The 22,547-nt window shown below is 48.3% G+C and overlaps 1 protein-coding gene across 8 annotated transcripts in view; it reads left to right on the top strand.

The window, feature by feature from the left end:
- The window catches only part of PELI3 (pellino E3 ubiquitin protein ligase family member 3), a 306,160-nt gene that overhangs the window by 235,704 nt on the left and 47,909 nt on the right, over positions 1-22,547 (top strand). For 4 of the 8 annotated variants that reach the window (XM_078660793.1, XM_078660789.1, XM_078660791.1 and 1 more), the window contains 2 exons: positions 16,369-16,540; positions 19,646-19,747. In XM_078660793.1, the coding sequence (XP_078516919.1) occupies positions 16,369-16,540; positions 19,646-19,747 (274 nt within the window). The remainder of the gene's footprint in view (positions 1-16,368; positions 16,541-19,645; positions 19,748-22,547) is intronic. The other 4 variants (XM_078660792.1, XM_078660795.1, XM_078660790.1 and 1 more) reach the window with 2 other exon arrangements.

The raw sequence follows: 22,547 nt of genomic DNA, 5'->3' as shown, positions 1-22,547 counted from the left end.
TTGAAGATACTGTAGTCTAGCCCCCTCGGAAAGCTTAAAGTCCTATTTGCATTGGTTGAAGGATTTAAAGGAATTCCCCTTAAAAAGCTCTCGGAGTGTCCAGCACCCCCTTTCTGACCAGGCCAAGAAGGAGTGTGAATACAAAGCAGGCGGGAAGCGTGGGTTGCGTGCAATAGGTGTGAGGAGATGGGAAAGAAGTGAGACCACTGGACAATGCTAGCTTATCCCAGATATCTAGTACAGATTTTGTCGGGACTCCCGTGGAAGCCAGGCAAGTTCCCATATGGGTCTGCAGGCCACCGGCCTACCCATATGAAACCAGACCTTCTCGCTCTCCCAGGCAGTCCTTTCCAAAATAAAACAAAGCTGAGAGGCCCAATAATACTCCCTTAAATAGGGACAAGCCAGCCCCCCCATCTTGCGGTAGCAAAAGTATTTTATTAGAGAAGCGTGCCCGATGCCCCCCCCAAAAGATGTTAGTAAGTTCACGCTGAAGGTTCTGAATCTGGTGCTGCGGGAAAGGCGTGGATAAAGTCTGGAAGAGATATCATATTTTCGGTAGCACCGACATTTTAACTGTGTACATGCGGCCCAGCCAGGAAAGGGAGAGAAACTTCCATGTGCGCAAATCCTCTACAACGGCCTTCTTACATTCTTGCCAATTGGCTTGCGACCACTTGTTATGGTTAGGGGTCAAGTTGAGACCTAGGTACCGAATGGAATGGGAAGCCCATTAATAGGGGACAAGAGACTGGAGCACGGGGATCTCTGATTTAGGGATTGTGAGATTCAATGCCCACGATTTAACGTGGTTGATTTTGAGGCCCGAAACAAGTTTGAACGACTGAAGCTGCCCATGAAGGGTGGGTAAAGAAGTTCACGGGCGGGACAATGTGAGGAGGAGGTCATCCACAAACACAGCTATTTTATGGTCCACACCTCCAAGAGTGATGCCAATAATACCAGGAGACTGGCGTATCATGACGGCGAGGGGCTCTACAACAAGTGCAAATAATAGGGGGGATATAGGGCAGCCATGTCGGTGCCCCTATGGACAGAAATGGGACCCATAAGTTGGCCGTTGACCCGTACCTGGGCTAGAGGTGAGATGTAGGGAGCCATGATCCTAGCAATCATTCGAGGTCCCAGCCCTATTTTATGCAGGACAGCCCGGAGAAAGGCCCAATCCATCCGGTCAAATGCTTTTTCAGCATTGAGTGACAATAAGCACCCAGGTATGTTCCAGTGGTGAGCCTTCCCAACCAAGTGAGCGATGCGCCGCACATTGTCTGTCCCCTGCAGATGGCGAATGAAGCCAACCTGATCTGGCTTAATAAGCCTGGGTAGATGCGCGTTGAGTCGTTTGGCCAGAATTTTGGTATAGAGTTTAGGGTCCGTGTTTAAAAGCGCAATGGGGCGGAAAGAGGAACCTAATGTGAGGTCCTTCCCTGGTTTGGGAAGCAGTGCGATCTCGGCCAGCGCCATAGAGGCGGAGGGCCCTCCAGTATCTGAGAATGAGTTCGAAAGGCGAAGTAAATGCTCTTGAAGCTGTTGAAGAAAAGTGTGATGAAAGGAGACCGGGAAGCCACCCGGACCCGGGGATTTACCAAGAGGGAGGTCCTTTTAGAGCACCAGTAAGTTCCTCCAGCATAAGTGGGTCCTCAAGGAGTTGTGCATGGTGTCGGCCGATCGGGGACCAATTACATGCCCCCAGCACTGCCAGGATCTGGTCCAGGTTGGATGGATCCCGTGCGTAGAGAGATGAGTAGTAGTCGTGGAAGGCTTTCAGTTTAGCGGCTTCAGTGGTAGCCCACGTGCCGTCATCCGATCTTATTTTAGCAATGTGTGCCTTTGCGGCCCGCTTCCGGAGGCGACGAGCCTGAACCGTTCCCAACTTATCCCACCCCATAATATTGTTGCTTCAACGCCAGGAGAGCATGCTCTGCCTTGTTAGTTCTATGGGTCCATAGCTGGCCACGGAGAATTGCTAGGCGTCGCTTGTGGAGGGCTAGAGGATGTCCCTGATCCAGTTTTTCTAGCGTTTTTATGTCACGAGACAGAGTGTCCTCAAAGAGGCGAGCTGCCCGAGCTATCGCTATAGAGGTGATACGACCCCAAATCGTGGCTTTAAAAGCACCCCAGACCACGGGGGAAACAGTTTCAGGTAGGTCATTGAACAAGAAATAGATACTTCCATGAGGTCCCGGAGAACCTGGGGAGGGAGTCGCCAACTTGGAGGGTGATGTGAGTGGGATGTGTGTTTGTGCAACAGACGCTCCACATGGGCATGGTCCAAGATGGAAATATCAGACATAGACGCCGAAAGGGCTTCACGTATCAGAGAGTGCCAAACAAATAGATAATCAGTGCGAGAATAGGAACAGTGGACATGTGAATATTAGTAGTAGTCTTGCACGGCTGGGAAGTAGTAGCACCAGATGCCTATTAAGCTAAGATCAGTAAGGTTTTTTTTCAAAGAGGACATGGCCCCCACCCCATGAAACGAGCCATCACTACGATCTAGTCCGCATCCCATACCAGATTGCAATCACCCCCAGGATAATCTGGTGGTCATCATGTGTTATCTGATCCTGTAGGAATTCCCTGATGAAGAGATCCTGCGCTTGGTTTGGAGCATAAATATTGCAAAGTGTGAGTGTCCGCGGCCCAATCCTGACCTCCAATTTAAGGAATCTACCCTCTTTGCCACAGACCACTTTGGGGACCCCCTGTTGAATATATACCCTGCAGAGGAAAGCCACTCCAGCTGTTTGGTGGGTGCAGATGCCCAGTATTGGAGATAATATCTAGGATGAGCCATACAAGGAACGTCTGCCTTTAACAGATAAGTCTCCTGTAGGAAGAAAACGTCTGGGTTCTGTTGTAATAGATTACGCCAAAACTGGCGGCGCTTGTTGGGGGAGTTGAGACCTTTCCCATTAAGGGAGAGAAAGTTCAAGCAGGGTACAGCAGTCATGGTAAGGGCAGACTACACACAGGCGACATCACGAGTAAGGAGAATAGATTATATGGCAGCACTACACAACTTCCCCCGTCAAACCCCCATAAAAAGCAAACACAACAGGTATATATCGCAATGCCCGGCGCAATGTAGAGAGGGGCCAATACAGCAAGTAACAGCCCTCGATTGAGATATGCCGCACACATGGGAGCAAAAATATCCCCTCCCTCCAAAAAGGGGAACTGCAGAGGATGAAGAAGAATTATGTCCTTCTGAAATATGGCTAATCGTTCAGTTCTCTTTAGGCTGAGAGCAGGGGCGGGGACCACCCCCCGTCCAGGGAGCGAACATGCTGGATGATGTCCTGTTTAGCTTGGGAAGAGTAGAGTTCCCCTCATTTAGACAGGTGCCACGGTCTAAGCACTCTAGCGCACTGTGGCTTTGCAAGCTCTCGGCCCAAGGGCGGCAGTCGTGAAGGCCTGGACGGCGGGGAAGTGATCGAGAGGTGAAGCAGTTGGGAGGCCTCTGAAAGGATCGTAGCACCCGGCTCTTAGATTCCCATTGAAAGATGAGTGCAAAAGGATGGCCCCCTGGTATTGGACGCCCAATTCTCGAAGTTTGTCAGTGACAAGTTTGAAGTCCCTGCGGCGGCGAAGCATGGTCAGAACTAGGTCATGGAATAACTGTATAGGAGAGCCCTTGCAGGTTAACTCCGACTTGGAACGTTCTGCCTTTAAGATGGCCTCCTTTTCTGTGAAGAAGTGGACCCTGGCCAATATATCAGGGACCAGACCGGAATGACCAGAAGGACCAGACACTCAATGAGCTTGATCAAGTGCAGGCAGAAAGGCATCGTCATCCCCTCTGATGTTGTGTAGGAGATCAGCAACTAAAGTAATAATGCCAGAGCCCTCTGCCCCTGCCGGGACACCTCTCAGGGGCAGATTGTTGTGGTGGCTCCGGTTTTCTAAGTCGTCCTGCTTAATGTGGAGCTCAATATGTTGTTCCTCCAAGAGGGCCACTCGTTGCCAGAGTTGCTCTTGATCCTCCATGCGAGCGTCGAGTGTCTTCTCAAGGTCGTCCACTCTCCCACCAATTTTCGTCACGTCTCTCCTGTGTTCCTTAATGCAGGTTTGTACCTCAGTTTAACCGGGTCGGAGGGGCCCCCAGTCGAAGAAGACATAACCGCAGTAGAGGTAGAACCAGGTTTTTTCCACAGGACCATCACAAGGTTGTCCTTCGGAGGTGCGGCCGTGTCTTTCCCAGCCTTAGAGCGTGGCATGACCCCTCCGGTACCCACGTGCCGAATGTGGAGCCAGGGCAGAAGAGTGTAACAGGAGGCCGGGTGTCTCCCCCGTATGTAGTAAAGGCAGCCGCTGTACGGAGGAGCATGGCAATCCGCAGCAAAGGGGAGAGTATCGAGGGCTTGTCCCCTTAAGAGTCTGGTGCTCCCCCCCAGGCCCCTCCCGAGCCACGTGAGGAGGCCGAGGTCACTGGTGGGATGAGGGAGAGAGCCCAGTGGGTCCTACATGAAACCTCAGCAGATGCTGTGGTTCCCCAGCCCCATAGAAGCAAGAGCCAGGTATGTAGCAGGAGGAGGAGGCCACTTGCAAGGGTGCGCGGGAAGAGCACACCCAGGCCCTCAATGTGATGTACTAAGAAGCCCAAGCGCGCTCCGGCAGCAGGGCTCAGGAAGCTAGGAGCGGGAGGCCCCCCAGCAGACGCGACCCAGGCAGAAGGTGAGGACTCAGCAAAAATCCAATGCCTCAAGAGCTTGCCGGTATTGAGAGATGCTCCTCCAGCAGGCCTTTGAGAAGGAGATACGGGGGAGCTGCAAAGTCAGTCCAGGGTCCTGGTGTGGCGCGGGCTAGAGGCAGAGAGAAGAGATAGGCCGAGGTGAGGAATCCGGTGGGAGTCGCCACTCACCTCAGCGCGGGAGGAAGCCACTCAGTGCCTCCAAAGGGCTGATTCTGTGTCAGAAAGTCTGCCAAAGGCTCTGCAGCCCCTTCTCCCTCCCCGTGCTGGAAGGCCCAAGATGGCGGTGCTCCCAAAGGCCGCGGGGCGACACACCATCGGTGCGCCAAAAGGATAGGGCCGAGCCACCAGGACCTCGCTCCAGTCCCCAGGGAGTCAGGCAGGGTCCCTCAGAATGTCACTGAAAGTCAGTAGCGGGCCCCCACTATCCAGGAACTCGCTGCAGCCCGTGTGACACAAAATGGCGGCCGCGTGTACCCAGAGCAGGCTCCCACACCAAAATAACCAGCAGCAGTCCAATGAGTGTGCCGGACAGGCAAGCGATGTCCAGTTACCTCCGGCGCCCAGGCATACCAAGCGACGTCACTGAGAGTCGGCGGGAGGTAGTCGAGGGGCCCGCTGCCCGGGTGCTCGCGCAAGATGGAAGGCGCAAGATGGCTGCCCTCACATCAGTCGTAGAGCAACACACCCTCTGTGTGTCCCAACAATGGATTTGGGCCGCTGGACCTCAGCTCCGGAACTTAGGAAAACAGGTAAGGCTCCCCGGGGTATCGTGGAAGGACGAAGGAAGAGCCTTGCTGTCCGGGGGGGCTCCGAGTCCCGGGGGATAGAAAATGGCGGCCACAGGCACTCGAGCCAGGCCTCAGCACCAAAGCCGCTAAGGGCACCTCCAGCAGCAGTCATGTGTCAAACGGGCAAGAGATTCCCGGTCACCTCCGGCGCCCAGGTACCCCAAATAGCGCCGCCGAGAAAGCCTTGATTCTGCAGTAGAAGCTTAAGAAGGCAGCGGCAGACCGGAGCTCCCACTGCGTGCGTCTCATTCCATGTTTAGCGAGACCACACACCCCCAAACTGCACTTTTGAGTAAGTTTAGATTTTTGTGCAAGTTTACTACTTTTAGATATTCACAAACTGTACTTTTTTTTCTATGGGAGGTTTTTGCAGTATCAGTGGTTGGCCAGGTGTAGTCCTGGACTTACTACTGTTTTTTTTTGTTGGGGTGGTAGTAGTAACTTGTGCTTGGAGTTTGTGAATACCAAACTAGAGTAAACATACTCAAAAGAGTAAGGTGTTTGTGAATCTGGTCACATCGGTGTTTTTTAGTTTGGTTCATCATATTAAACGACACGCCACAGCCACTCTGCATAAATTATCTACTTTACAACAAGAACTGATGAGTAGAATGGTTCTCAGTGCTAAGTTTCATAGCAGAAGGTGAAATTTGTGCCAAATTATGATTATCTCCCCTTCAATTCTCAAACAAAATGTACATCCTTGTAAATTCAATCTTGTTTCCAACAATTCTGCAGATATTGTGCAAGCGTTTCCCTCTATGTACCAGTTGAACCCTCGACCCCTCCCCCTCCCACTGAAAAGGAAAATTGATCATTTATTTTGTCAAATGTTCAAAAGTATGTATAATTTACTAGCTGGCGCCGATGATGAAAGTTACATAAAGACGAGAATAATGCATTCTTTCTTAACTATAATATTCAGCAAACAACAGAGACATTTATACAACAAGCATTTACAATGCAATGGTTTTGCCTTTGTTAAAGTTTGAGCTATTGGCATTGCTCTTGACATTATTTTTATTTGGTTTTTTTAACATAAATAAATGGCATTGTCATTTACAATGCCACTAGCTTTATCTCTCGCAAATGACACACACAAACATCCACAGAGAGCCCCCCCCAACACACACTCAGAGGCCCCCCACACACACACCCACACAGAGCCCCCCCCACACACAGCCACACAAAGCCCCCCCACACACACCCACACAGAGCCCCCCACACACTGCGAGCCCCCCACACACTGCGAGCCCCCCCACACACTGCGAGCCCCCCCCACACACTGCGAGCCCCCCCACACACTGCCGGTCCCCCACCGCCGGTTTAGCAACAGGCAGTGGTATCACTCCCTTTGTCTCGCTGGCCGGCCAATTAATGTATGCACATACTGAGCAGAGCAGGGGGCCTCAGTAGAAGTGGCCTCACTTGTTTTCAGATGTGTTTCACTAGTGTAAACTAATGCGTGCATTTTTTAAGCCCCCCCCTCCTTTTTAATGCAATTGCGCTGAAGCAGTGATTTGAGGAAAGGCATTATGCAAATGGGGGGCGATTTTTGGGTTATTTGTGTGCCCGGGCCGACTTTCAATCCCAATCCGACCCTGGGGCTAAACTGAGCAGATCACCTCATGTCACCATCAGTGTTCCACCCCTTTTCTTTCACAAAACATTGTTTCCAGGTGCGGAGACAACTGTTAGACTAGAAATAAATACTACAACTCCCAGAATGCATTAGGCTGTTAAATCCGAGATAGCGTGCTGGAGTCACCTGGTAACCTTAGGGGGGCGCTAATGGTCAGGCACACGCACACATTTGCTATGCACTTTGATACATTGCTAAAGGGGTAGGTGCGGAGGCCGCACGGAGAGGCCCAGGCGGGGACCCCTGGGGAGCCCTTGTGCCAATAGACCCTCGAGGAGCCCGACACTTGGCACGTGCTTGGAGGCTGCTGTGACAAAGGCAGTGACTATCAGCGCCACAATAGATATTTATCATCAAAGCGGGGGCGCCATGAACCGGCCACACCAACCCGCCTCTCACGTTAGTATCTCGCGCCGGGGGGGGGGGGCGAGGGGGGCTACTAGAATGTCCCGTGTCGTGTCAGGCACTTACAGGGGTGTTTACAGCTCCTTTGACTTCAGTCGGAGAGGCAGGTCTGTGGAAGAGAACTGCATGATGGGGCTATGGGAAGAGCTACAAGAGAGCACAGGGGAGAGGGGGAGAGGGGGGGAGGGGGTGGAAGGTGAGCATTAAGGTTGTGACAGATACGCATGTGGATGGAGAGAAAGGGGGTCGATAGACGGATGAATGGAAAGAGGACAGACTGAAGGGATGGAGGAGAGAAGGATGGGCGATAGATGTGTGGGTGGATGGAGAGAAGGATAAGAGGTAGATGGGTCAGCGCCTTGAAACCCTCACGGGTGAGTAGCCGAGCTACACAAAAGCATGATTGATTGATTGATTGATTGAGGGTAGGTGGGTAGGTGGTGGAGGGAAGCATGGACGGAGAGGATGATAAGAGGTAGAGAGGTAGGTGGATGGAGGGAAGCGAGGACGGAGAGGTAGGGGGTAGGTGGATGGAGGGAAGCATGGAAGGAGAGGGGGGTGAGAAGTAGGGGGTAAGTGGATGGAAGGAAGAATGGACGGAGAAGAGGATGAGAGGTAGGGGTTAGGTGGATGGAGAAAAGCATGAACGGAGAGGAGGATAAGAGGTAGAGGGGTAGGTGGATGGAGGAAAGCATGGACGGAGAGGAGGATAAGAGGTAGAGGGGTAGGTGGATGGAGGGAAGCATGGACGGAGAGGAGAAAGAGAGGTAGGGGTAGGTGGACGGAGGAAAGCATGGATGGAGAGGAGGAAAGAGATAGGGGTAGGTGGATGGAGGGAAGCATGGATGAGGAGGAGGATAAGAGAGAGAGGTAGGTGGATGGTGGGAATCATGGTCGGAGAGGAGGATGAGAGGCAGAGGGGTAGATGGACGGAGGCAAGCATGGATGGAGAGGATGAGATAGAGGTAGGTGGATGGAGGGAAGCATGGATGGTGGGGTAGGTGGATGGAGGGAAGCATGGAAGGAGAGGGGGATAAAAAGTAGGGGGTAAGTGGATGGAGGGAAGCATGGACGGAGAGGGGGATGAAAAGTAGGGGGTAAGTGGATGGAGGGAAGCATGGACGGAGAGGAGGATAAGAGGTAGAGGGGTAGGTGGATGGAGGGAATCATGGACGGAGAGGAGAAAGAGAGGTAGAGGGGTAGGTGGATGGAGGGAAGCATGGACGGAGAGGAGAAAGAGAGGTAGGGGTAGGTGGACGGAGGGAAGCATGGATGGAGAGGAGGAAAGAGATAGGGGTAGGTGGATGGAGGGATAGCACAACATTCGGCGCCAGTAGCAGCCCCAGGCTCAACACGGTACCCCCAACATAGAGCCCAAGTGCAACCACTTGTTTTAAACTGCATTACATGCTTAGAGCCACAGAGTAAAAATAAAAATGACTGTAGCTCCATTAGCTACAACGGGTACAATACTGCGCCAAGAGCAATCGTATTTAACAGCGACCAAACGCCGCCATGTATTGAAAAACCAATGGCACCCTAGTCCAAGAGCAACAACCCTAGAGCTACCGGGATCCGAAAACAGGGTCCGGTGCAGGTGCATACATAAAAAGCGCCAAAAGCCTATATTATATATATATATATATATATATATATATATATATATATATATATATATATATATATATATATATATATATATATATATATATATATACACACATATAATATATATACACATATATACACACATATATACACACATATACACATACATACACACACCAGTGTATTTAAACAGCACAATGCAGTGCCTAGACTTGCCACTCTACAGCGCCATAGGCAGCCTATTAACTGAGCCAGCGTTCCTCGCACCGCCAGTCAGCGCTGCCACAGAAAGCGGCAGAGCCCGAGAAGAAAACTTAAGCACACAACAAAGATGCGTCCTCTGGTAAAACCGCGCAAGTGCCTCAAGCGTTAGGGGAAGAAGGGGTAATAGCCACACAAAGTAAATCCGCGGCATAACTCGCCTGTCTGAGAGGTGAGACCCTGGTGTAGTCGTCAGTGCACAATGGCGGTTTCCCGTCCCAGGAGCGGGGGCTGTATCCAAGAAGGACTGATGCAGGAGGCACTGGCCTCGGTGCCAGCGCCCAAGGTCATCCGTGCAGGGCAAGGACAGGGGCTGCGCCTGTTCCCGGCGAGGGTCTCTACTCTCTACGGGTTACACATTACGCATGTGTGACGGCTGTGCCACACCACTCATTCTACCTTCCTAGAACAAAAAAGGACCGCAAACTTTTCTATACTCTCACCAAGTAATTCAGTGCAGATACACGTGGTAGAGCATATTCAAGCCGCACCTTCGCGGTCCACGATTAATTTATCGTGTAAAAACAGCCTTTTTAAATAAATTTCCCCTCACGGTGCAAAGTATTCGGGTGCGGTAAAAAAAAAAATAGGCAAAGAAATCGCCAGTCCAATACCCCCTTCAGCGCTTCAAAGCATTCTAGAAACAAGCCAGTGAGGTAGCTTAAAATCTCGAGTGCATTATGAAATGGGAGGACATCAAGTCTCAGTGCAAATACCGTACCTTGGGCGCCCCTTTACCCGCTGAGAAATGAGACTTTTGATCTCCAGGTAAGGTGGTGGTGGTATGTAGCCGGACTAGAGCACTGGAGGGTTTGCGATGCCGACCCCCCCCCACCGCATGAACATCGGGGTGCGTACGTCCTCGTGGGGAGGGGGGGGTGAGGACACGACTATCTATCTATACACACACACACACAAACACATCCCCACCCCACACACACCCCCCACACACATGGTTCTTCATAAACCATTGGCAGTTTACCTGGCCAGGCAGCCAGAGATCAGTGGCTTTTCCCAGGCATCAGAACATTCCGACCCTGAGAGACCTTTGTTTTGAAGTCTCCTCCCCAGGGCTCCCGAGCCAAAGAGTAAATAAATGAATAAAAAAATGGGGCTTTATCTGAATTGATGATCTGCCACCTAGAAGGGACTGAGCAGGGCGATTTCTTTTGGTATCAATTTTGAAAACCAAGGCAGAATAAGTGTTGAGTGCTCCCAATAACATGCAGCCACCTAGAAAATCCCAGCTTCAGTCAAAAGCAAACAAAATTACATACACACGTATAGACACACGTACAGACACACACACGTATATACACACACATGTATATACACACACACGTATACACACACACGTAGTCGGAAAGAGTAGAACATCTTCTGCAGGCACTGACTGCACTCGGAAGGTTTGGGTGAACAAGTTTCGGCAAAAAGTGTCGACAAATGTTTTTTGGGTAGATCGCCTTTACCACGCTCGGGCACAGCCCGTGCTGCATTTACAAGTACTCAACGTACCACACTTCGCATGGAAGGCACAACCTACCTTGCCAGGATGGTAACCCCTGAGAAGTATAAAAGATGGGCTTTCAACCCGCTGAGGTACCCTGGGACTCATACAACACGTGAGGTTGGGAGGGGGTTTGAACACATTAAGCTGTCTACACTTGCAAGGACCTGTAGGTCATACATTTTAAACTAGAAAGGAGCGACACATCCTTCAGCCTCCCTAGGTCGATACACATGTGCACCGGTAATAACTTGTTCGGCATAGTACCTAAAAATAACGGGGCATTAAACAAGTTTAAAAAAAATAATAATAATTGGTATTAGACGGGCTTACACTGCCAAAATACAAAAAAAATGTAATTAAAAAAAAAAAAACGCACAAAGCCACGCATCCAAGCTAGCCCCAGCTAAGAAAATCAGCTAGTTTTAACGTGTGTACAAAATACGAAGTGATGGTCTAATCCATCGATCAGTACAAGTCCCTGAAATATAACTATGGTGCCAAAAATATAAGTAAACAACCGTCTCGCTGCAGCTGGGCAAGGAAGGGGAGAAAGGCTAATCAAGTGGGGGCTAATCAGGGGGCCACCTGCCTGAGTCCTGGACCGGGTTTAGCCCCCCCCCGCCCCCAATTCGCCCTAGACGTACCACTCGTTGAAGTTGGAGGAGAGGCCTCCGTGCCCCGCATTAACCCCGCTGGCCGCCACGTTGTGCACCGCAGACACGGCGGCGGGGGACAGGGCGTCCAAGAGTCCCCTTCACATCCAAGGCCTACAGGGTCCTTCCGATGCCATGAGAGCCCCCTGCCCTCACTGCCCCAGGTAGGGGTCATACCTCCCCTCAAATCCAAGGCCTGCATGCCCGTCCCATAACAGCCCACCACCCCAGGAGGGAGTTATACCCCTATGCCATGCGAGACCCCACTGCCACAGGCAGGAGTCATACCCCCCTCATCGGCGGCACAGCAGTTCCCCACAGCAGTCAGAGGCTCGCACCTTCATGTGTTTCCGCAGGGAGCTGGGGTGCGTGTACGACTTGTTGCACATCTTGCACAGGTAGGGCTTGTCCGAGGTGTGCACGTGCATGTGCTTCTTGCTGTCGCTGCTGTTGGCGAAGCGTCGGTCGCAGCCCTCGAACTCGCACTGGAAGGGCTTCTCCCCTGAGCAGGACGACAAGAAAAAGAGGGGTGTCAAGGATCCGCAGCAAGATCCGCAGCAAGATGGCCGAAGCCTTCAAACCGAAACCACACAAGAACACAGCGAAAAAAACACACAATTCACAGCAGTTCACAAACCGAGACCTGGTCGCACCACAAACTTTTCAGATGTTAAAAGGAGCAAAAGCTGAGAACAGCGCGGCCGATGAGTCGCTAACTGTTAATGCACAAGTCATTGAAACACTCAAGACCGCTCTTTGGAAATCACCAGCGGCCCATCTCCCGTCCAGTGGGCCCTCTGGAGGAGCGATCGCCCCCACCCTGTTTCCCAAAAGGTAATTCAGAGGTGCCATTGCTCAAACATCCGCCCGGTAGGGAGGGAAGCCGCTTAGCATTACGTGCTATTAGCACCCAAATTGTTTTTTAAAGGCAGCGAGTCAGACGCGAGATCTCCTGCAAATGCGTGTATTTTTTTAACAGCGTTAAAGGGAGTTGGCAGTCACAGAGGAGAGCTGCGGGCGGAGGGAGGTGGGGGGGAGCGAGACGGAGGAGAGCTAAGGTCACACGACACGCCGAACCTACAAACGGAAGAGAAAAAATACACATTAGGAGTGAAAGCTAGTTCTAAAACGTCAAAATACGTAAACATACTAAGGGAAAACACATTTATAAAGAAAATGCTCCTTACCTGATCGCTTCGTGGGAACTCAAATCTTGCAGCCAACTCCAACAACAAACACTTGGAAAAAGAAGAAAACAGGCCGACTCAAAAAAAAAAAATAACACACACCCACCGCCGCGATGACGATCAGAAGTGGGTGGAGAGAGAAAAAATCTCGGGAACGCCCCCGAATCTGGTCCGGGATTGACGGACAGAGCCGTCTCCCAATGGCTAGCCTCCATTTATGGAGCTAGCCAATGGGAGGAGGGGGCGGATACCCGACCCCACAGAGAAAAACATAAGATTTTTCCTAGCGCATGCGCACTTCGTACGCATTTGCTAGGCAAAACCTAAAAAAGGACAGAAGCCTCTGAAAAATAAGTCACAAACACATGATCATCCAATACTATTGGAATACTGTGTAGTCCTTCAGACCATCCTGTGCATTGAAAATCTTTTTTCTTTGCCTTTAATTTCCATGAAAGTCTGCACAAACTCTGAAACATCGAACCCCGAAATCCATCTTCCCAGCACTGCTACTGGATAGGTCTTTCACAAAAGACAACTTTATGATGGATACTTTTCACTGCAGATTCCTTTCCTTGGAATAATCCCCCAGGCGCCAAACAGGATCTAGAAAACTGTATCCACAGTAGTGCTCCCCTGCGCCACAAGGTAGCGCAGTATGGCGCCATCTTGACTCCTCACTGCCCTGGAAGTGACGGATCACACAACTCCTGTGTGCTTACGTCAATTGCTTTCTTCAAAAGGAAGTCGGAGCCGTGCTCCCAACATAGTCAGTTTTCTGACGACTTCTAAATGATTTCAGCCAGTGTGATAGGGAGGATTTCCCCATCCAGCAGATGTTGGTTACAAGCCCGCACAAGTTGTGTCTTTGGTGTCTGGGGCTCAGGCCATGCCTCTTAAGTAGTGCAATGAGTGGGCCCTCATGCACTTGAAGGCAATCTGAGCCCTAGATGCGAAGCTGTATGTCACCAAACACAAGACGTTGCATCCTTCAAGTCAGTTTGGTTCCTGATCCAAAGCACAGACCCAGGCCTGGGCCCCAGGCCTCTCCTGTAACTGCTCGACTTCGCTCTCTAAGTTGTCTGGTCAGTCCAAGTGCAGGTGTAAGAAAGCGAAGCAGGATTCGACCCCATCCCGCCACTCTGACTCCAAAAGAAAGTAGCAAGGGTATCACCAACCAGTCCGGCCACAGGACCAAAGCTTCAGCTGGTCTTCACACACCCCAAACTTCCAAGGGCGTTGTCAATCCTTCACAAGTAGGCAATGCAGTAAATTTTTGGTACCCTACTGGATCCCTCTGATGTGCCTTTGGACCCCACAAAACACAGGCTCACAGCTAGATTACTGTCGACAGGTCTACCCCTCGCACTGTCTGTCCCCTTTGAACCCGTCACCGGGCCCTTACCGACTCCAGTGCAGACTTCTACTCTTGCCCCACGATTGATGGCGGCCTCTTTTGCTTTAACACCGGGAATAACATCACCAGTGTCAAAAGTGGAACCAGTGCTGATGCCAATGTTTGATCCCAAACCAACTTCAGCTCAAGCCCAACCCATTTCGCACTACAAAATAACAAAAGCACAACCAGTCATCTCACAACCTGATTCTGACCTAGTGCATCTGCCAATTTGCACCTAGCAGATGCTCCATTGGCTATTTGTTTCTGACTCTGATTCTATGCAAGAGTAGGAGGTACCCTAAGATTATAATGATGGTGACGGCTATGGCTTGCTCCCTCTCACTATAATTATGATGATGCCTTATACATTGATTTACAGGACACCAATTGGCTTGACACGTCATCAGAGACAGGGCTTGGCCTGCCACTTCGCCACCAACCAAAGAGAGTGCCTCATTTGCGGCGATGAACTGGAGGATAGCTGAGGCACGAGAATTACAGCTACCTTCAGTTAAGATTAAAAAAAAGTCCTAACCGAGATCCTGCAGCCTGGGCCATCCACATCTGAGGGGAAACGGCCACTACAACGCGGCCGTTTCCACGGAAACATTAACCCCGCATGCATTACAACGCATGCGTGGTTACCACAAAATACCACGCATACCTTTACTACGAGGTACGTAGTAAAGGCATGTGTGGTAAAGGCTAACATTAAAAAAGGGGGTTTGGGGGGTCTCCCCCCTAAGAAAAAGAAACTCACCTAAAGTCACTCGGCGTCGTTTAAGAGGAAACAGAAAGAAACCCGCTTCCTCTTAACGACGTATGACGTCACCACGAACAATTAGAGGAAAAGGTTATTTGTTGAAATAGCATTCCGTTGTAACGCATGCGTGGTAAAGGCATGCGTTGCAACGGAATTCGTTGTAATAACATACAACCACATCTGAGCCCTTGCTTTTCGTTAATGATGTGCTCACATATACTTTGATGGGCTACCTGGGTGAAGCCTTATTAGAACATTGGAATGTTGGGAGCTCCATTGAAAACAATGGAGTGCTCTGGGCCTATAATGGCTGGTATAAGCCTGGAGCGCCAACATTCCAATGCTTCTTAGTTCACAGCTCTGGCTGTGAACAAAGTCTTCAGGGAGCCTGAGGGGATTCCAATTCCCTCACGCTTTCAAAAGGCTTTGTTTTTTTTGTTAGAGCATTCTGTCCTCTAGTGACAGAATGTTCTAATAGCCTTATAGCCCTTCGTAGATGGGCTATACCGCTATTAAAGTCCCTCTCCCTTGTTAAAGGCCCTCGCCTTCGGCTCGGGGCCTTTAACGCTGGAGAGGGCCTTTAATAGCCGGTATAGCCCTCTACGGCGGGCTATAAGGCTATATTCTTGCCACCTGTAAATAGGCAGGTGACCAGATGTAACAGACTGGAGTTTGGTGATGCACATTTTCACATTGCTTGTTTCTTTTTTTATTCGTTGACCTTTTCCCTATTTTTTTTTTCCAGAAGCGTGGTTCTCTTTCAGTTCACGTTCAACTCCTTCAGTAGGAGATTTCTTAACCCTAACCCTGAATACAAGGGAAGTGTGCTGTCACAGTTTAAGTGTTGGGCAGTTGTCAATGCATAACTAAGGGGAATGTCATTTTTAGGTCTGACCTACAGACCACTTTAGCTTACTTCATCAATTAGCTGTCTTACACTGTGAGTGATTGCATTTAACCTGATTACACGCACATCTGCTTGGATGGCCAGCCATTCCATTATTTTTATATTTGAACAATTTTTGTTTTAAAATTATACCTGTGAACAAAACTAAATTAAAAAACATTCACACACTTGTTGCAGCCAGACCTGTTGACTTTGCCAGTGTTCGTGTTTGAAATACAACCTGGGTATAGTCGGTGTCTGAGTTTGTATCCTCTCTTTAGAGATTGCTGGTAGATATTTATAGAGTATTGCGAATATTGCCCATGTGCAAGAAAAGACTCTGTATGCCCCCTTAAAGAAAGTTTTGGGAAATGATTGATCTTTTACAAATGAATACGTTAAACCTGTGTGTGTGCAGTGTTGCCGTTTCACCAGTATATCAGAAGTCAAAATGGCTGCTTTATTTTCAGGGCAAACTATATATAAAAGTTTATGCTGGTGACACACGAAAAAGCACTGTCCTGAAAAGTCTCTTTTCTTTCATAGCTACAATGGCTCCCTGGCGAATGGGGACAAAGGTCGACGTCGCAGTCGCTTGGCACTGTCAAGGAGACCCAAGGCAAATGGGGTGAAGCCAGATGTCATCCACCACATCTCCACGCCACTGGTGTCCAAGGCAAGGGTTGAAGTCAGTTCTTCCATGCACAACTTCTCCCCTGTATGTCACCCTTCAGACTCTGTGGGCATGTGTTTCCTTACAACTGGACTGTACTGGACAAAAGTGCTACTGTATTAAACTGATGCAGCGCCGGGAATGTAAAAGTACCATTCTTTAACTGTCTTAATTGTTTTGCAAACAAACATAAGAAGTATTGCGGGTAAACAAATTATTTCGATTTTCTCAGATAGTCTAAGAAGTAATTATTCTCTTGTGCATGAATTTCAAAGGTATTTCCAAATCATTTTCACTTGTACTTAACCTAACCGGTTGCTTTACTTGAAAAGTATATCCAACAGAATTTAACCTTACATTAGTCTTTATGGCGGCAAGTCATCAGATGGATACCACAGTGAGTTTAGCAGAACATTTTATTCACTGATCTTCTCCCAAGTTTCCTACGATTTGATTATAACATCACATTCTACAGTAGCCCAATATTTCAAATCACTAATGCTGGTACATGAAAGCGTGGCTGGTCAAGCTGAGCACCCTCCAATTGGAAAAACTGTTGCTAAATCTGTGTAACCATGGCCATTTTGTATTTGTGCCCTATTAATGGAGAACATATTGAACTATATAGGTACTTTAAAGGGCTTTGGCTCAGCCTCCTTTGGCTATCACCTTACTCTGCTTAATAGTCATCAGCCATTGGTTTGAGACACTGTCAATCATATCTACATTCAGCCCAGTGTAGTATTTTAGTCGCCCCGTTTTTCTGTTGAATGGTCTGATGTGTCATTCCGCCTCCATGTGAATGCAATAGGGAGTCAGTTACATCTAAAATTGGCTGTTTAACTTCCTAGCACCACTGCAGTGCAAGTGCTGGAAAAGGCATCTAAAAAATGGATGCTACACTGAACAAGCATTTGCAATGCAATAGGTCTCACATTTGCAAGAGTTTAAGCTATTAGCATTGTAAATGACAATGTCTTTGATTTATGTTTTAAAAACCAAAACATAAATAAAAAGCATTGTCATTTACAGTGCCAAAAGGTCAAAGTCGCGTAAATGCGAGACCTGTTGCATTGCAAATGCTTGGTTCCTGACGTTACTTGACCGCTCCTCATACAACTAGTGTACAGACTTCTGAGCACAACTTTAAGTAAGTGGTGAGGCCCCGAAGCGATCACCCGTGACCCCTGCTGTGCTCTCTGCCTCCGAAAGTGTAAGTGTTCTGTTGTCTGCATTTAACTAGTGCTCCCCGTGGGACGTGCAGGCCGTACCAAACACGGGGCTCTCCACAAAGCGCTTCATAAAGATGTTTCCCCACACTGCTTTAAGTAAGTGTAACCCTCCTAGGCTAACCCTCTGTTGGTGTTTTGCTTAAGCTTCGACCCACTGACTCCCGATCCGCACATGCCACATTTAGCAGACGCCCTATCCCACTGTCTGTGTTTTTCCTCAGCGCTGAGCCACATGAGTCACATCCAGCAGACGTGGCTAGACCTTTCATCAATGTGTTGCAGGCATACGCCCAGGCTTTCCCAACACCAGGTTCCTCAGCAAGACACCAGGTGGTATCCTCTTCTGCTTCTCATTAGCACAGTTAGCGAGCCACTCGAAACGCATTTGAAGCAGTAAATTGCCTATGCAAACAACTGGTAATTGTCCCAGCTGCTTGGAATGCATGGCGCGCTGAATGTAAGGAAAGCACATCGTGCCTGCCGTAGGGCAAAACCCGTTAAAGAAAATAGTGCTAACAGACCAAATTAAACATACCGTGTCCCAACAGAAGTAAAAGGGCCAGTTGCCATGGAGGTTTCAAGTGAAGACAAGGCGGTACTAAGGAGGGACTAACTAGGCAATTAAGGAATTAGAAGCCAGCATTTACAAAAGACAAGGACACAAGTCAATGAAAAATATGGGCGGAGCTTCGAATCCCTAACTCAATACAACATGGCTCGCAGCGCATGCACTGCCCAAGCTCGACCTAAAAAACGTTGCATCCATTTTACAGATGCTTTCATGTGTTTCCTCGCCAGTGCTTCTGTGTAAACAATCATTGCCACCTCGATAGTTTGACATGTGCATGAAGTGTGCACACCTGATCTGCATTCCATACAAATGTCAATGCATTTTCTAACTGGGATAAGATGCAGTAAACATTTGTGGGGTGCGCACATTCCCATTTCCCTGAGAAGGCCTCAGCTTGTTCCTTTAACTTTTTCCAGAACATTCCATTTACATACCATATGAATTTATGTTGTCGCCAGTGAATCTTTGGATTTTCTCTGACCGTATTTGATGTATTGTTGTAGGATATATGTGTGTTTTGTGTAAGCAATTACATTGTTTTAGTTTGTTATTTATGGACACTTAATAGCCATTTAAAATGCTTCGTGTCACTGCCATTTGTTACTCATGTTCTTCAGTTTATGTGTGTTCATACCAATATTCAAATGCTTTTACAGTGATGGCATCCCCGCTTCTCCCCTCCAGTCCACTTATAACTATGACAGATTTTCAGGATATATATACATGAATTACACGTACCTAAAATCCATCTAAATGCCAAGCGTTATATAATGGGGGTATCCTGAAAATGTGCCATTGATCAGGCACTCATGGACTAATGGTGGACACTCCTGAGTTTAACATTCCATGAGAATTTGTCCACAAGGTGAACCAAATGGACTTGTGGGAGAGTTGGCATTCATATGTCATCACTGGGATATGTATGTCCTAGTTTGTATTGTACATTTCATACTTGTAGAATTTGTCACCCCCAACAGGGCCTTCATAGAACTAGTTTCTGTAGTCTGAGGACTCATTGTTCAAATTAAATTTTCATTTACTAAGTATACGTATAATACCTTAATTAATTGTAACCAGGCAAATTCATGGTCACCACTTGCGGTTGAATTGTATTCTGGCTTTTGTTATGGACCAGGCTAAGAGGAAACATCTTTGCTGTTTGCCTCCATTTTGCAATATCAGTGAACAAGGTTGAGACATAAAGTTCCTTATATGTACCAACCTTGCTAGATGGACCTGGCCTGGTAGCTGATGGATCCAGCGACTTGTTATAAATTATACTTATTCCTACACTGAATCCCCACCCCATTAAGGCACTATCCTTTTTTTCTGTGCTCTCTGCCCCAGGCGCTGAGCAACAAAGGACAGCACAGCATCTCGTACACATTATCCCGCAGTCATTCTGTAATCGTGGAGTACACGCATGACAATGAGACGGACATGTTTCAGGTATGGAGATAAGAATTGTAATGATCACACTTGGTAGGCCTGTGTGTCTTTATTATATGTGGCCTGTGGCTTTTGTGTTCAACAGTGGAAAAGAGGAGCAACAGCATATGGAGGTAGGTGGGGTGTTGCCACGTTGAGATCTAAATCCAGAACATTACAAATAAAGCTGTTTATGCATACCCAGAAGCTTTTTATACCTACTTGAGAGTTTGCTATACTATTTTTCATGAGGTTATATTTTAGATATATGTTAAGAATACACTCGAAAAATATAATATTTTTTTGCCAGCCAGCAGCATATGGGAGCCCTCGTCGATGGTTATAAAAGAGGAATCTGCCTTTGTATCTTCTGCCAAGAATATAGGGCAGTCCTCTATCCCCTGGGAAACCTGGTAAATTAAGCAAAACAAAAAAGGCTTACTTGTATGAATACAACTTCATTGTAATTCACAAATAACATATTTGTTTGCTTTACATATATACCTTTAAGCTATATAATATAATAAAATATGTTCTGGTTTATTTTTCATACAGAAGACAGTTCTATGATGTACACATATTGTGTGGTGCTATTAAGTGTGATCAAACATATAAGTTGGTCTGTGCAACCAGTGAAAATGTAAATAAGAGTATATTTAGTTTTGATGGATACTTCTAACTGCAGATTCCTCACCTTAAGAATATCCTCAGGCATCAGACTAGATCCGCAAACTTTAACCTAGCAATGCTATCGCGTGCCATTAGGTGGCACCATGTGGCTCTGCGTAGGCTTTGTTCCGTCCAGAAGTGATGAACTGAGCTGCCTATAAGCCCTACTCCTGTGTTCTGATGTCTGTTCCTTTCTATCAACCCTTTCAAATGCAGATCCAGAGCTCTGCTCTCCTTTTTTCTTTGTCAGTTTGATAAGATTTTCTTCTCAAGAATCCTCCATCCAGTGTGCAACGGAATAATGTCCCCTCCTAAATCTGCAGCATGGCAACCTTGCTGGATCTGTCACAAACAAATGCCTGAGACAAACCCACATGAGGTATGCCTTTGGTGTTTAGGCTCAGTATATGCCTTTAAGTTGTTTCAGGAATGTGCCCTCAAGAATCCAAAGGTGATCTGGAACCATGAAGCAAAGCTGCATGTTACTAACTACCAGAAGAATCCATGTAAGTCCCCTTATCATTCTAAGTTGAGAGAGCAGACCTGATCCCGAGTTCATTTCAGTGAATGGTCTTCATTGTGTTCAAAGTCATTTGATTAGACCAAGGTGAAGTCAAAGAGGAAACAAAAGGAAGCCAAGCAGGACTCTTACCTCAATGAACCACTTTCTTATTTCCAGAGAGATACAAGGGCATCAACGTGCTACTCTGTCTCTCTCCCGATCCATTGAAGAGCCCATTCCGCAGTTAGTCTTGAGTTTTCCAGATCATCTTAAACATTGCAGAAAATTGAAGCCTTTAGGGAGGCCACTTTGCTCATCTTCGGCTGTGGCGCACATTTGGTCCACAAGGACCTGCAACGGCCTCCATTTGGATTCCTGCCTGCAGGTTCGCCCTCAGTGCCGTCTGTGCTTCTTTTTTTTTTTTTTTTTTTTTTTTTAAAACCTTTATTGTACAAAGAGTGCTCACAAATACGGGCCTACAACCCAACGGGCCGGCCACCACATAGCGAAAGCATAAGTAGCAATATAAAAGTATACACAGGATATGACGGCAAGAAAACAGGAGATACACCAAAAGCCATAGAGCAATCAGCAGGAACAGGAAATTAGAAGGGTAATTTTCTTTTTTTTAACAGGGCGGGGAGTACAGGATCATGACGGGCAGTGAATCCAACAACAAGGGAGGGGCCGTGGTGAGCCGCGGTCCGGCGATCATAAAAATACAGGATAAAACCAACATGAAGTAAACATAGCAATAAGTACAAGCCCAATCGGAGGACCACAAGGAGAGGCAATGGCGTTCGCCGTCCAGCGCCCACCCACCACAGCAACCACCCGACTTGACAAACCTAAGTACAAAAAAAGGACCCCACCGTAAAAAAACAATACGATACGCACCCCAACATAAGGAAAGAAACCCTTCACAAAAAGGGAGGGGAAGGAAGAAAAAGGAAAGAGAAGGGACTCCTACCCAATCACGCGCCCCCCGGCGACAGGCAGGAAAACAGAATCCGGTACACAGCATACATTAAAGGTTGATGATAGAACACATAGCGAACCACAATCACAGTACGACCGGAAGGTAAATGCATCAAAAATACACCAGGGGGACACATGACGAGACAGAGTCCCGAAACAGTGAATACTAAAGAGCCATAGAACAAAAAAGGGAGAAAAAAGGGGAGGAAAAAGACCCCCCAAAATGACAGACCCCCCCGCCCACCCCACAAGCCCACCCTGCACCCCTGCAGAAGGCTATGGCCTACCCCCCGGCAGCGTGCCTGTCGCCCTAATTAGAACCCGAAATATAGAAGAGCAAAGACAGGACGGAAACAAAGGACAAAAACGGGGGAGGGGAAAGGAAAAGGGAAGGAATCACACACGGGAGAGGGCCAAGGGACAGTATTATCTGCACCCACCCACCCGCCTGAGAAAAAGGGCAGAGCCCACGGGAAGTCAAAATTATCAGGATACACTCCAGGAGCACCTTAAAGTCACACATAATCATACCGTAACATGCCGATCATCCAACCAATACAAGACTACCGCACATAGAGGCAAATATATATCAACCCTGTCCTTGTTTGTCCAAAGTCATAGCCGTCCGATCCAACAAGAACCAGACCGCGAAGAACCGAAGGCATAGAACAG

The sequence above is a fragment of the Lissotriton helveticus genome, chromosome 9 (genome assembly GCF_964261635.1).
Source record: "Lissotriton helveticus chromosome 9, aLisHel1.1, whole genome shotgun sequence".
NCBI classification, from domain to species: domain Eukaryota; kingdom Metazoa; phylum Chordata; class Amphibia; order Caudata; family Salamandridae; genus Lissotriton; species Lissotriton helveticus.
Note: the sequence above shows the minus strand (reverse complement) of the source record. Positions and strands in the feature narration are given on the sequence as shown.